The 14866-nt window shown below is 52.2% G+C and overlaps 3 protein-coding genes across 3 annotated transcripts; 1 reads left to right on the top strand and 2 right to left on the bottom strand.

Annotated features, from left to right (window-relative positions):
• Positions 1-2232: 2232 nt before the first annotated feature.
• Positions 2233-5053, bottom strand: ISF_09873 (hypothetical protein; the record flags this gene model as incomplete). The annotated part of the gene is made up of 6 exons (XM_018853473.1): positions 2233-2409; positions 2484-2688; positions 2910-3484; positions 3612-3638; positions 3696-4423; positions 4708-5053. The coding sequence occupies 6 exons, from the start codon at positions 5051-5053 to the stop codon at positions 2233-2235; spliced, it is 2058 nt and encodes a 685-aa protein (XP_018699340.1).
• A 3872-nt stretch (positions 5054-8925) lies between these two features.
• Positions 8926-9205, bottom strand: ISF_09872 (hypothetical protein; the record flags this gene model as incomplete). Its single annotated transcript, XM_018853472.1, has 2 exons — positions 8926-9134; positions 9181-9205. The coding sequence occupies 2 exons, from the start codon at positions 9203-9205 to the stop codon at positions 8926-8928; spliced, it is 234 nt and encodes a 77-aa protein (XP_018699339.1).
• A 3414-nt stretch (positions 9206-12619) lies between these two features.
• Positions 12620-14003, top strand: ISF_09871 (hypothetical protein; the record flags this gene model as incomplete). The annotated part of the gene is made up of 2 exons (XM_018853471.1): positions 12620-12695; positions 12787-14003. 2 exons carry the CDS (start codon positions 12620-12622, stop codon positions 14001-14003), a joined length of 1293 nt encoding a protein of 430 aa, XP_018699338.1.
• Positions 14004-14866: the final 863 nt, after the last annotated feature.

Raw genomic sequence — 14866 nt, 5'->3', positions numbered from 1 at the left:
GGTGAACTTTGAAGAGGGTGTTTGTTTGGGAGAAGGGGAGCTGTGGAGGAGAGCCGGCCGGATATTCTAGGCCCAAGTGCCAAAGTTGAGATGAAAGGTTGAGCTCTTTGGTTAGAAATCACGCCCTTTTGTTAGTAGCCAGCTGGCGAGTCAATTTTGCAGGGCGCAGGAGGGGCGTGTCTCGCAACGTCGCAAATCTGCCTTGCCGGGCACTACATAACAAGCCGTGCCGGTTTTCTGACCACAGATTGGGTGCAGGGGGGCCTGCCATGGGCAGGGCAGACTCTCAAACTGAAAGTTAGAGGTGCAGCTCCTTTTGATGAAGGAGGCCTCAGGGGACCGAAGATGATGTAGGAATCATCTCCCGAAGCCTAGGTTCTGCTGCTGTCTTCCGGCCTGGGCCTGGGGCTAGATTGGGTTCATGTCTCCTGCATGCTGCCGCGTTTCTCTCACTATTTCATACGAACTTTCGTTTGTTGTTGTTGTTCCTTGGGCGTTTGCCATGCGTTTGTGTCTTATCTTTCGATATTTTGTGCATAAGTCGTACTGTTACGAGCCGCTCACATTGGGTTTTTGGCAAAACTCGAAATCACGGCCTTACCTTCCATAGTAGGAATAAGGCATGTTCAGAGACCGCCTCTCCGCCTTCTTCCCGCGTACTCAGGTACCAGTACCTACGCGCGAGGGGGGGACATGCCCTCTGTGGCCATACAGGGCTGCCAGCCTGACTACAGATTAACGACAGTGTAGTACCCATGCACAGACGGGGGGAAATTACCAACTCGCTGTGAATGAAATGGAATAGCTGAGCCAGCACCTTGCCAGGCCGTACATACACGGTCCGAGAAGGTTGTGTGGGTTATGTGGCGGCTTCCAAATCGAGGGCATTGTGCCGCGCGCAATGGTACGTTGCCCCCGATCATATTGAATATTCGTGACGGGTCCACAGAGCAGATCAGCGTCCCTTGGCGTGAGATGAACCTCTTCCTGCAGAAGTACCTGTGGGTAGACAAGGGCAAAGGTACCAGTTCGCCATCAGCGGAGTGGGCTAGCTGAGCGGCAGCACTCCGGCCACGCCGTACCGCACACAAGCTCAGAAGTCACGAAAGGTGTGTGTGTGGGATAAGTGGCGGCCTGTGGGTGCCAGGACCAACGTGGAGTAGGTTCTGCTTCCGTACATGCGAGCCTTGCCGCACCGGTGCTGTGCGTCACGCGTCTTGCAATAGTCGATGTCTTGTGGAACTCATTTGAGACGGCGCAAATTGGTACTGACCCGCTCTCACTGCGACAGACGATGGGAAGAAGGAAGAAGGGGGGTGCAGCATCGTTTGGTTAGTGTTCCTCTTTGAGGCAGGCGGGCGGCGCCAGAGAGATCCCGAAGTAAGCACGAGTCGACGCCTGTCTGATAGCGTTTCAGTGCCCTTGCAACCACGCTACTGGTTTGCCAGAACGCCCCTATATCGACTTCTCACCTGCCGGCATACGAGAGCCAGCAGTACTGATCACTCTTGGACGCACTGCCGCTCATTGAGTGTCCGTGTTACTATGCATGACCGGGAATCCCAGGTCAGCCTGCAGGTCAGCCCGCAGGTCAGCCCGCCATCACAGCGGTGAAATTCGTGCCCCTTGCCTTGCACCGATCCAGCGGGCTACTACCATGCTGCAATGGTCGTGGACGGGCTTGGATTGGTGTCGATCTCTCTCAAGGGGCCACCAAGGCGACTAGTTGTGAGCAAAAGTCATGCTGGCTGGTCCATCACACGCCACGCAACCACTGGCTGGGACGGCTTGCCTCGGGTATATCCCCCAGAGTCATTGCCAACAAGGGTGCGACTGGCGGTGTGGTAGCAGCCAAGGTCGGATGTGTTTGCGCGGTCTAGCAGTTCTACCAGGACCCAAACATGTCAAGTACTCCTGTGGACCTAGCCCGATATCATCACCGATATGCTCTGTTGACTGGCTTGTGCACTATCTTCCGTCCAGATTATCGTCTTGGCTTCAAAATTCCGACCAAGAGGTATTCCTTCTGGATAGTTTCACAAGTCGAGTTGATCCAACGCCGAACATTTACACAACCACGGCCTAGTAGTTTCTTTTTACAGGAACAACCGTAAAATAGTGGTTTCCTTCTTTCTCGGTCTTATAACTATCTATTGCTTGGTAGTATACGGGCGCCATTATCCCTCTCTCATAGATTAGAGCTCTGTCACATTGTGCCGCGTGCACTGCTCCTCATGTCAGGCAGAGGACTTCTCTCCCTCTTTCTTGAACCTGATGCACCATACGCTCCCACCAGGCTTGCCTCTCGGCAATGGCGCAGGGCAGTTTCGTGTTTGGCGTGGGCACTGGGATTTTCTTGCCCATCCAGCTCTGAATACGTTTTAGACTTTCGTAAAGTGGCGGCACGCTCTGTCGCAGAAAGTTAATTAGCAACTAGCATTGAATGGAGGAGCATGTTTTCTCTTGTGAATGTTCAAACTTACACTGCGAACAGGGGTTTCAATGACTTCCTGAAACCAGGCATTCGCGACTCGAACATGTTCTTCTACAGTGGCTAGTAGCCCGAGGAAGAAGACCGGCAGGAGCGGGGCTTGAGCCGTAAATAAAAAGCCTGACGTTGGCATAATAGAAATGCACTTGGCTAAGTCGGCTAAGTTTTCAATGACCATCTGGTGGTTTCGTGGAATTCTAAGCAAAGGTCAGCATGTTTTGATGCAAGAGGCAGAGGCGCAAGAGTACGTACTTACCTGGACAGGCGGCACAGCATATAGACTATTCCAGCCAGTTTCTACGCTTCCGCCGTCACCTCAGTCATCTCTTTCGCATTTTCAACAACGTGGTCCTTGCTCGCCCGGCGAATCCTTTCAATCGGATGCGGTCTAGTCTTAGCGTTGGCCTAGATATCATACTCTCCACTCCACTGCTTAAGGTCCAGAAGCTGGTAGCGGAGCATATCGGCAGTCTCTGGGATGATGGGCGTTTCGCCATCTTGGAGCATGAGTGTGGCACAGTAGGTCACCTGGCTGAAGATGTGCAGCAGACGTCTCGAGAACCCACACCCGCCGTGGATTTCACACATGCCTTCTTCTGTACCGGACAACAGATATCCGAATCTAGATTCTTCGGCAACGGGGTTGAAGGTAGCGAGAGGCGGGAGGGGCATCATCAGCTGAGCCAAAACGACAGCTTTAGCAACGATGACTGATTGCGATAGGCGTAGGGCAGAGACCTGGACATATGACTCTTCGTAAAAACGAGAGCCTGGATCCGTCCGCTGCAGCACTTTCTCCGCCTCACTGAATCCCATCAACCAGCGAGGGCAGTGGGGTTTTCGGAGCCTGCACTCCGTGAGAACCACATCCTGCATAGAGAGCAATGACGCCAAGGTGACTAGCTCGACAGACTCGCTTTCGTCTAAATTGCCTGCCTGGAGCAGCTCGCGGAACCGGGCTTTGGCGATGGCAAATCTTTCGTTGACTTGACCCTGTACAATGACACATGACAGATAATCATGAACATAAATACCAGCGAGGGACTGTATAGCGGCTACAACAGCGGGATGTTGCATGCTGGCGAATTCAGTCAACCACAGGTTGGTTTGTTTAACACACTTCGCCCGGGACACCAGTTGTGGATGTCTGTAAAGTAACAGTTAGCGCAGATATCCAGCGAGATATGGCGACAGCAGAACTTACAAAAACCGAACAGCTTTCTGCCCATGTTGTCCATCGCCACATAATGTCCGAATTGTGACGGGAGTTGCGGGACCTTGGTGGTATCATTCTGACAATATGATCGTAAGCTTGCTGTCGGAAATTGAAGATATGCGCCGATTTGGGACGGCGGCAAGGTTGATGCTGCTCGATAGGGTGAGTCGTTTCCTGCCAAGAGAGTGCTGGTGGAGGCCGGTGATGCAAAACATCGACGCTGCAGCGATCGCTTAAATCCTTGGCTCGATGTCTGTGTAGCAGCAACGGCTGAGGATAAATCGCCGATATAATCAATACTTGCCACTTCCACAGTTGTTGATGACCGTTTGTCTTCTTCGCGGGGCCAGGAGAATTTGACATAACCATTGACTCTACCATCGGACGGCCGAGAAAATGTCTGAAGTTGTTTGCGGCCAAATGAGCCGATACAGTCATGAATGGGATGGTAATGTCACGGGGCTCTCGCCGGCGCTGTACTTGGTGGTTGGGTTCGGGTTTTGGTGATAGACCGCGGGCCGGCTGTGTTTGAAGTGGTCGCGGAGCAAGCCGTAGCTGAGGCGTAGGTTGCGACTGCAGAAAAGACTGCAATTGTAACGAGGGAGGGGGCGCAGGCGCAGGTTGCAATAACTGTTGCCCTCCTTCGACAGCAAAGATAACATGCTGCGGCTGCGAATAAACCGTGGCAGAAATGTCGGCGGAATCTAGAGCGAATCCTGCAACAAGAGTAATCAGCTTCATATTATTAGTAGGGCCTCTCCGTGGCAGGGAACAGCCGTTGGCTGCGGAAGGCAGACAGGCCAACTTTCCACGTGCGTGCCTTGCGAGTTTGCAGTCGTCAATCAATGAAGCCAGATCAAACCAGCTTGCGGGAGAAGGGGGCGGGTGACAACGCCTGGCGGATCGATTGAAGCTGCTCATGGACAGCCGCACGGGAAGTCCAATTGAGGGAATAAAAGGGGGCATGAATCTGCACAGGTAGCAGATTTGACAGACATACCTGTGTCCCACGGAGCTGGAGGTATGTGATCGCTCACGATCTGCCCATCGATGAAGCTAGGGCTCTGGCCTGGTGTGACCATGCCGTGGTTGAAAAAGGCCATCGCGACGGTGCTGCTCTGGACGTTGGTGCTCATGGCAGTGGCGCCCGGATTGCCGTGCTCAGCAACGGGTGAAGCCCGCCGAGTGGAGTGGCTGCGCTGGGTTATGGCATGTTGCTGCGAATCAGAAGAGTAGTCGACGTTTTGCATGTCTGATTGATATATATGCTGGCTCAATTCGGGGAAGAAGGCGTCGCCCTGATGGGTGGACAGGCCGGGCGCAACGGCGCAGACGGGCCTAGACATGGCAGGTTGGGTAGGAGCGCGAGAAGCATCACCTACATACGTCGGAGGAGGAGGAGGAGTAGCCCGAACTTTCGTTGGCGGGGGGGCGCGTGGGTGAGAGAGATGCTCATACTTTAGAGCCTTGCAGCAGGATTCACAGCGGCGGCCATCGCGGGAGAATTTGTCTGGCTCTTTGTGTATGCCTCTTTTGTGATGCCTGCTTAAATCTCTGGCCTGAAGAGGGTGTCAGCGGCTGAGGAGGGGTGCAGATGTCCTAGGGTGATAGTCACTGTTCAGATGGCTAAGGTCCTATTATGGCAGGCACTTGTGCCACGCCCCCACACTCTGTGGTGGAGTGCGGGGGGCGTGGCACGCGTACAGCCGAAATTTGTGTTTCCTCTGTGGAACGTGGCGCGGCGCCATGTTCTGGAGTATCCACAATCTCTGATAACGGAAAGGTGGGATTTCGTGTTGTGGCTGTGTCCGCCAGCCGTCTCGTCCCTATACGCCGAAATTATCAGCAGCTAGTAGACATGACTATGACAGAAGACTTGGGCAGTCCCAGGCGCATATCTTCTCTAGACAGATTGAACTTGCATGACAGAAGCAAAGCTACACAACCAAAAATTACATCACATCCTTAACCCCGCGCCATGGCGATTTTGTGCAGACACCCTCGGCGCATTCACTAGTGCAAGTGAAAATTCATTGGACGCCGCACTGCACGTCTAAGTAGGCTGAGACCAGCCGGCCTCGGCGTGAGACCTAGGGGTACCCGTAGGAGACGAAGCTTGGTGAGGTACTATTCAGTAATTGGGACATCAGCGGAGTCTGCTGGCCCCCCGGCGCCACCAGGCCATGCCGGACCGTTTCCTGCACCCGACGTCTTGAAAGGAATACATCGCGACCCCTTGCTAGTGATTGTCGTACTGTGACAGCTGCCTACAGAACGAATGCGAGCTATCATACCACCCACGCCTGAGCGACGCGTAGTCGACGGACAAATCCTAGCTGAACAAGCCACTACTCGGCTTGCCGGGCCGTGGCACCCCCTGTGTTCGAGGCGCATCTCACTCTGGTTGGCGCAGTATCTGCAACCCTCGTGCCCGGAACGAGCGCTGTACTTCTTCATGCAAGTCTATACAACTAGGGTCCACGGTTCCGCGGCCTTTGACCTCACCAGAGGTACTTCGTTTGGCACCTTGGCCATGACCCCGCTGACATCCCTTGCACTATTCCTTTATTGCAAAGAGTGGAACCCAGGGGAAGCAGATAAGACATGTATCTCGGCTACACCATGAGGCGTTAGCTGGACTAAGCGTCAGTTCAATACTAACGCAGCATGACATCTACCTCTCCTTGCGAGTTTCATCGAGACACCAACTCTCTACATATTCTCAACCTCGGTTTCAGTATGGAATGAACATCTCAACTCTTGGGCATCGTCTCTTTTCTCGTCTTAAACGCCGGCCAATGCCCGCTGGCGGGATGGGCAGCGTGGGCAAAAGCGAGGGCACATAATAAACAGCAGACCGGCGTGAAGCCGCTGATAGACTCCTATTCACTGGTTCGTGTACTCGGGACCGTCGCCGTGCTTTCGCTACTGGCTCTGCTTCCACTCTTTCTGACGTGGTCAGAGAGGACAGAACGGTGTACAGAAGGCTTCCCAATGGTTCTTGGATTATCTAGCGAGGTACATCCCCAATTCATCTCCTCCCTTGCGGCACTAACGTGAGCGCAGACGGTTCTGTCTTGGACGGCGTATGACGGAGTGAAAAAGTATTGGTGCGATGCGTTGCTGGGATACCCTCTTCTGCCCGTTGCCGGGTGTTCACTCTCGCTTGCGGAGTCTTTACTTGCGCTTCTCGGGCTTTACAGCCGTTTGACAAACATCTTGATCGGTATTGGTTGCATTCTGAACGCCATTGGGTTGTTGCTATTTCTATGATGGTCTTCAATCAACGTGGAAGGTGGCCGCCGCCTGCCTCATGATGTGTGCGTACTCGCACTTTGTCAAATGTTCCTCATACTCGCATTTATTGTTGTAATGGGATTACCGAACGTACAATCTGTGAGCTGGACCGTCCTACCATACTTGGGTTCCTCAGCGTGGCATATTGTACGGAGCTCTACTCCAAGAAACTGCATCAAGACAATCACAGTCGTTCGATGGTTGCATAGGCTGCATGCTCATGGGAGTGGTGGAGGGAGCCGTGTATAGAGGAGCAAGTACGACGGCGGCTGTGTGCTGCGGCACGGCGTTAGATGTCAGCGAGCTGGCACGGGTCCTCTCTGCTATTGACTGCCAGAATAAAGAAAGTTTTAGCTGTGTATTAATCAGCCGATATAATTGTTTATTTTTCTGGAGCGCCGAACAGCTGCCGTTTGCAGATCTACCATGAACTCGTGCCGCGCCTCTCAAGTGTTGCGGCCCCGCATGAGGTGGGGTAGAGCCGGGGTCGCTAAGCTTCCCTTTGGCACCGCAAAAAACGCCGCACGGCCCAAAGCACGGAAACGCTTGAGCGATGGATCGGCCCTTCTCGATACTGACCGAGAAAGATTTTGTACTGCAGAGGGGAAGTAGGTCTACGCAGACTGTATCCTCGGTCTCGGCCAGCCCCTCGAGCAAGGTGAGGCGATTCTATCTGCCGGACGAAGAAGACGTCGAGGTCGCGGGCAACTTCCTAGTATGGATTGGCAGAGTTCGCTTGCCGGAAAATACACGCGATTCTATAGATGACTTTATCAAGCGCTGCAGAGACCTACTGGAATTGGGGCCACCACCAATGCGAGCTCGAGACGAAGACCAGGTCTCAAAGGCCCCTAGCTACCCTTCGGAGTTTCTCACCCGCATCGTGTTTATGGTGGTAGATATTGCAATTCCATTGGCAGGCGAGGCCGATAAAAAGTTGCGTTTGTTTCTGCCGGGACATCTGGCACTTTCCACAATTGCAGCCAAGAGAACGTCTATTATGGAAACGTTTCAGCTCTTGATAGAATTGGAAGAGCACGTCGGGAACAGAATTTACGCTGCTGGACTGTTCAGTAAGTCCTGATTACCATTTATGAATGTTTACTAACAACTTCACGGATGAGAAGCCTTTCACCAAACACGACCAGATCAGACTGAAAAATCAGCTTCGCCTGGTTGAACCAATCAACTGCCAGGCGTACGAGCCGCTCAGGCCAGGCAACTTGCTGCGTCTCTTGTGTCGTCTCGAGTAAGATGAATACGAGAGCTCTATAGCTCGAAACCATAGTAACTAATTGGTGGAGCAGAGATGATGCCATTGAAAAAGCATTGCCGGGCGCCATACAAAGCTTTTCTCCATATCTCGTGGAACTATACCCATCACACGAGAGCACCAAAACCGAGCTTTCACCGGAACAAAGTCTATTGATGGAACTACACGATAAAGCACAAGAAGAAACTGTCATGATGATGGAGCACAACACGGAAGGAAATCGGTATCGCGCTTGTGCAGAATTCCAGACGAAGGCCGTCAAGTACCTCAAGAACCTCAAGAAATCGGGTGCTGATCTCGGCGAGCCAGTTCAAGCTCCATGTCTTGTGAAGCTGAGAGGTAAAGGGTCAGGCTGTCGTGCTGACGATAACTTCGGCCCTGTACGGTGCGTAGCCATCGCTTACTTCAAAGGGAGTCGCAAAATTATAGTTTCAGGTCAAAGTTTGTCTTGGTCAAGCAGCCAAGCGCTTGTCTTTGGCAGAGATTTGGAGCTACCTGACGATCACTACATGTTCGTTCACTTCCAGCGCTTTTCAAACCGGTAAATGCATCATTACAAGCAGCATTTTTTTGAGGCAAACAATGACACGTTCCGTCTTTCTGATGTCCATTTCGGTCTAATTGTTGGGCTAATTTTAAAGATTCCAACTAGTTCTTGCTCATGCCTCCACCTGCATCTTCGGACTTGTTGTTCTCAGCCGTAGAGCGCTCTGCGTCTTTTCTTTCGAGGTCGCTCAAGTTGACAACTTTACCAACAGGGACTTCGTGGAGGTAAATAACTCCAACAGAAGGGACTTCGTGTGCTGGTGGCTCGATAGATGCAATCGCGGTTGTGGCACCATCACCTTGGGTAGGGCCTAGCAGCAGGATTAGTAGAGCCCAGTCAGTAAGCAGAACACCTACTTTTGTCCGTAATATTATCAGGCATTATGCGTAGAGGAACCGTTTGCAGGTGCGCTTAACTGGGACTGTGTGTATGGCTTCGCCTTCCCGCCTTTATACGCCTGGACAAAGCCTGGCGTGTTCAGCTCGCCCCTGCATATGCTTTAGCCAGCATGATGTTGACCTACAGCCCGGCCACGGATTCTTACAGCGCCATCACTCGGAGAATGTTTGCAGGCTTGGGCTGAATCTTCCATATTGGTACAAGCCGACTTGTAGGGTTCAGCGGCTGGCGACAAGAGGTGCAGACTCGCGTCGGATTCACAGTAATTTTGGCATATCACGAAGTCTATCATTCCACATGAAAATGTGCCAAGCTTTTTAACGAAGTAAAAGGGCACTCGGTGACCGATGTTGAGTGTACCTGCGCCACGCTCGCGCAACATGATGACGGTGAGAGAAGTGTTCGCCCGTACTTGGTTAGCGCTACTGTTTAGCTTGGGTTGTAGCAACTTACATTCTCTTCCACTCACACTTGTCTGCAGTTTTCACTTTTCAGCAAACTGCACTTTTCGGCAAGCTGCACTACTTTCGGCAACCTACACCTCTCTGCTCCACTCACACTTGTCGGGCAATTTCCACTTTTCGGCAAACTGCACTTTTCGGCAACCTTCCCGTCTCTACTCCACTCACAGTTGTCTGCAATTTTCACTTTTCAGCAACCTACATGTTTCCGCAGCCTGCATTTTTTGACAATCTGTACTTTTCGACAACTTGCTTTTTTATGCTCCACTCACATTGCTTTGCAAATCGCCCTCCTCGCGACCTGCATATTTCGGCAACCTGCATTTTTTTGCCACTTAATGTTATTTCACTTTTCTTGCATTTTTCGGGCTCTCCTGCCCCTCGCAATTTTCTGCAACCTGCACTTTCTGCAACTTTGCACTTTTCTGCAACGCATCCTTTTTTGCTTTGGCGTTAACTTTCGCGTTATGGGCATAGCACCCCGGCGTCGCCAGCGCTACGAGAGCATGTGCCGTACAGTAGCCGCACAACGCTTGACGACGTATGCCGAGTATCGCATAGAGCTACTCATACCATTCGCTCACTACTTCTCAACTGTAGATGCGAGGAACGTGACGGATCTGTCGACGACGCTGAAAGATTTACAAACGTTCTACAAGAAGAAAAACTGCGCAAATGACTCGGAAGAAGAATTGAGGAAAGCTCTGCTATCAGATAGTTACAAGTACGTGAAGTCCTTAGAAAACCCCGGCGCCGCACTATTTGGTAAGTTTTCTTGAACTGCTTTGCTGCCTGCATTACTAAAAAAGTAGAACTGGGTAGATTCTTCGCGTCACTCGAAATCCAGGACGAATATTATCGAGCATCATGGCTTGGATCTGTCGATGATTGTGCCGTGGAACTTCACAAGCTGATTGCACGCGTGCCCAGTGCACAACACCAAGGAACGGCTAATGGCCCATCTGGCTATCTAGTCGCTGTACAATGCGACTATGCAAAGCTCCTGCAGTGGCTCCAAGGATGCTTGGCGACCGGTATTCAAGCCGCTGCTTTGAGGAGACAAGAGGAATTTCAGGAGCGATTTGTTACGACGACGACTGCGCACCTATATGTGCCACGACAGTTCGGCCTTGACTTTATTCTGTCCATCAAAATCTCGTCTTTCATGGCCCGCGCCTTGAGAGAAGCAACATCTCAAGGAAATGTGCTTGAAGCACTTGTCGGCCCAAATATCTGGCAGGGCATGAAAGGCAGTCATAAAGCACAGGTCGAGTCTATTGAGAGCTGCATAGAGATATGTTCTAAGGAACCAAGCCAAGACTGGGAAGTCAGAGTTACAATTGATTACAGTTCGGGGAAAGCTGCGATGACAAGAGTGTATGGTTCGAGCAATCTATTTCAATAATACATCTGTGTCAATTACAAGCACACCAGTACCCATATCCAGCTTTTCTCCAGCATTGTCGCTCTCTGTCTTCTTCACGATCACAGGCGAGCCGTCCGGTTTGTGTAGAGTTGCTGTCCCAGTGCTTGCTCGCCATGCGATGATGCGCTCCCATCCAACTGGGGGAAAGTAGTGATGTTTGATAAATTCGTACTCGCCGTTGTTCGTTCTTGCTTCCTGTTCGAGGTTAGAGGAATCGTTGCGCAGAGAAACAGGCGACTCACCTCAGGCATTAAGTTGGTATTGGAGTGCGAAAATGGGTTGTTGTAGTCTGTCTATCTGTCCGCGGGGTTGCGCGAAAAAAGGATGACGAGCCCAGCTCGGCCCACATTTGGGCAGCTAGCGGGAAGCTCGTCGTGTGTTACAGGGCACAAACAAGTTGATGCAAAATGGCAGGCAAGACATAAAAACGAGGCTCCGGTCGAGAAAGCTCAAGATTATTGTCGCCCGTCAAAGGTCTTCAATTATCGAGTTGAGCTCGTTATGCAGATACAGCAGCCAAGTCAAGTTGACGACCACGTGAATCCGGCTGGCTAAGATCAGCCCAAACAACGTTGTACATAACGTGACTCTGACCCACTCTAAAATAAGATTGCACAAAGGTGCAAGTTGTAGAAAAGTACGAGCAAGGAAAAAACGCAAGTTGCGGAAAAGTGCAGAATAGTACAGGAGGGGCGTGTATATAACTTAACATTTGCCCCGTGTCCACATTCCGTCTCACATGTTGTCCTCTCAATCAGACCCCAGAAGAGAACCCCGCTGTACATCGGCGGCAGTGTTAGACCTCCAGCTTGAGGCTTCAAGGTGAGCAGGGGTTATCGTACGCGTTAGGTTTGTGACCAGGGCGAAAATATGTGCCCGCTAATTAGCCACCTGATTAACTTCATAGTCCGACGGCTTGGCAACTGCAAAATGACTGCCATCGATTCCAGGACCAGCTAGGGAAGCTTGTCATTTCTCACACTGACTGGCTTCGCTGAGCGAGCCAGCCACGCTGCCAATGCTGCAGGCCCTGACAACTTCAGCCCCCATCTCCTCTGATCCTTCAGTCGATGGTGTCGCAATGCATGGCTCCACCGCTGCTCGGGCTGAACAAAGCAAAGATGCTCGGCATGGTTAGCAGGCCGCGTTGTGGCCCGGGGTGTCATCATTGCCAGCAACATTTCTGCCAAGGAAGCCGCTTGTCATGATTACCCCGGTCCCCCACAGACTATCAAGTCTACCCCTGCCTGATCCCCTTGCTTGGAACGCTTTATCGTAGCCGGTCCGAGTATGCTTACATAGCAAGCGAGACTGATGTAGGTACTCGAGAACAGAACTGGCCGCCGTAGATCGGTCATGTTCTCCTTCCAGCATTAATAAGAACTGCGTTGTAGGACCTTCTCTTCACCATACTAAGATGCATCGTTGCGCGTCCCTACACCACCACGTCGACCATTGTCAATACCGTCCCACACGTTGCTCAAGCTACTTGGCCGTCACGGTTTAACAATGCCTTCTAGATTATACACGCACGTATTGACAGTGGGTGCCAATGCTATTTCCGAGGTCGATACTGCGTGGACTGGTAAACACCTCCTTGCCTTGCGCTTTCCGCGCCTCTTCCCCATGCCAGACATGTTCTCTTACCAAGCACCCGGTTTTCTCCCGTTGTGTAGATTCACTCGAGCAAGGTAGAAGAGTAGAGAACGTCATCTGGAAAGTCTGGCAGCGAGAGCAGCTCGTCGACGACGAGAAGCGACCCTACACCTCCGCTACGGCTCACACTTCGCCTCTGACACCCCCCTCGTGTCCCCAAGATCTCCCACAGCTCTCTGGTAGCATCGATTCACTGTTTGGCGAAGATGCCACCGAGTCTGTTTGCGAGTTTGCCCCTATGGGAATTCGTCCCAGAATTCATCGCCCCGACTCTACTAGCAGCCATGGCAGGCGCAACCACCACATCATCCCTGACGACTTGAAAAAGATTGTCGTTTCTATTGTCAACGACACTGCTCCTCTCTCCGCACCCACCGCTACCTCCCCTCTTGCTCCCAAGAAGGAGACGGCTCCCATCGCACCAGCCCCGACTGCGGCCGAGCCCACGACTAACATAGCTACCAAAACGCGTGCGCTCATGCCCTCTGAGCTTCCCGTTCACGACTCGTCTCCACAGCCCTCGCAGATTGAGGTCACCAGTCCCGAATCCGAGGCTGCTCCCGCCCATCAATCTGTCGCCCAGAAGAAGGCAGCGGCCAAGTTTGCTCTTGGTGGCTCCTGTTCTTCTAGTGAGCAGCGCAGCGATTCTTCCGGGTCCGCTTCTACCAAGAGCGACATCCAGCCCGCCAAGCCCGTCCTCGCCGAGAGTATCGCATCCACCAGCCGCAAATCTCAGCCTGAGGCAGATTGTGCTATCGACTCAGATACTGACGACGACTACGTTGGTAAGAGCGCCGTTGACGATGACGACTCCTCTGATTGGGAAGATTCCACGGAAGAGAGTGGCAAATCGAGCGTTGACGAGAAGTTTTTCCAGCGCATCGAGCCCGAGGTGAACCTGATTTCCCGCCCCTCGCTCATCAGTCTCATGTTCGATAATAAGCGCATAACGCTCGGCGCCTCTCCCAACAATTCCGATGAGGGCCCGCTGATGATGAAGGACATGCGTCCTGTCAGCGCCCAGCCCATCATTGCCCCTACCAACAAGCACCCTCAAGCAGGCCTGTCGCCGCGAACCACCCGCCGCAACATGCTCGCTACCGAGCTTACCGAGTCTCTCCGCCGCCATCTACTCTGGGAACGTCAGCAGAAGACGTCGACTGCAAACGCCGTCCTCAAGCGCCGCCATACCTCTCACGACGTCGCCAATCTGAAGCAGTTCCGAAGCCCTGTCTGAAGAAGAGCGAGGATGCCAACGCAAGCCATTGGGATCATTATCTCAGAAAGAATGCCTTGAATGGCTACCATTCCAGCGGCTGGTGAAGACGGTGTAGCATAGTTTTGAAAGCTACTACAAGAGCAGGCCTCGGGAATGGCTAGCTTATCAAGCTGTCAATACATTGGTCAGCATCGCTAGAAGAAGCAGGCCGATTACTGTCAAACAATATCCTGTTTGTCCACGCCCGTCCACAAGTTATATGTCCCATCTCCCACGAACAGCATTTCTTCCTCGGAGTTTGCCGGCCGGCGACCCTAGAGTGCCATATTGGTCATCTTGTTTCTGGTGGCCACGCCAGCGTATAATGCAGCCAGGAATCACCAGTCGGCAAAAATCTCCAGTCGGTGCGACTGACGTAATAGATTGAGCCTGGTCCAGCGCTGCCCTCAAATCAAATCACATCAAACAAACTGCCAAACAAATCAAACAAACCAATGCCAAAATATTTATCAAACAAACAAATATGTAATTCTTGATTTGACTTGCGTTTGATACATTTGATTCGACTCTGTATTTGTTCAGCCGCTGCACACATGGGAGGCCGTCGAAAGCAACCCCTACCCTGGACATCAACCTGGTTGATAGCAGGGTACATAAAAATCGCGATCGTGTTCCTGAACATCCTTCCTCTTACATCTACACTGGTACCCACCTTTGTAGAGAGAATTTTCAGCCACCCAAACGCACGCCCAGTAGACATCAGCACCGAGCGAACCCTTCAGCGCTCTTGCGCAGCCGCAGGCAATGGCGATCGGCTGGGATTCATCGGACAATACAAACTGTTGCAAGCGGCCAAGATACAAGCAAAGACTGCAACACAG

This window comes from Cordyceps fumosorosea (genome assembly GCF_001636725.1).
Source record: "Cordyceps fumosorosea ARSEF 2679 chromosome Unknown scaffold_88, whole genome shotgun sequence".
Lineage (NCBI taxonomy): Eukaryota > Fungi > Ascomycota > Sordariomycetes > Hypocreales > Cordycipitaceae > Cordyceps > Cordyceps fumosorosea.
The sequence above is the reverse complement of the archived record's forward strand: the minus strand, read 5'-3'. Positions and strand labels throughout refer to the sequence as shown.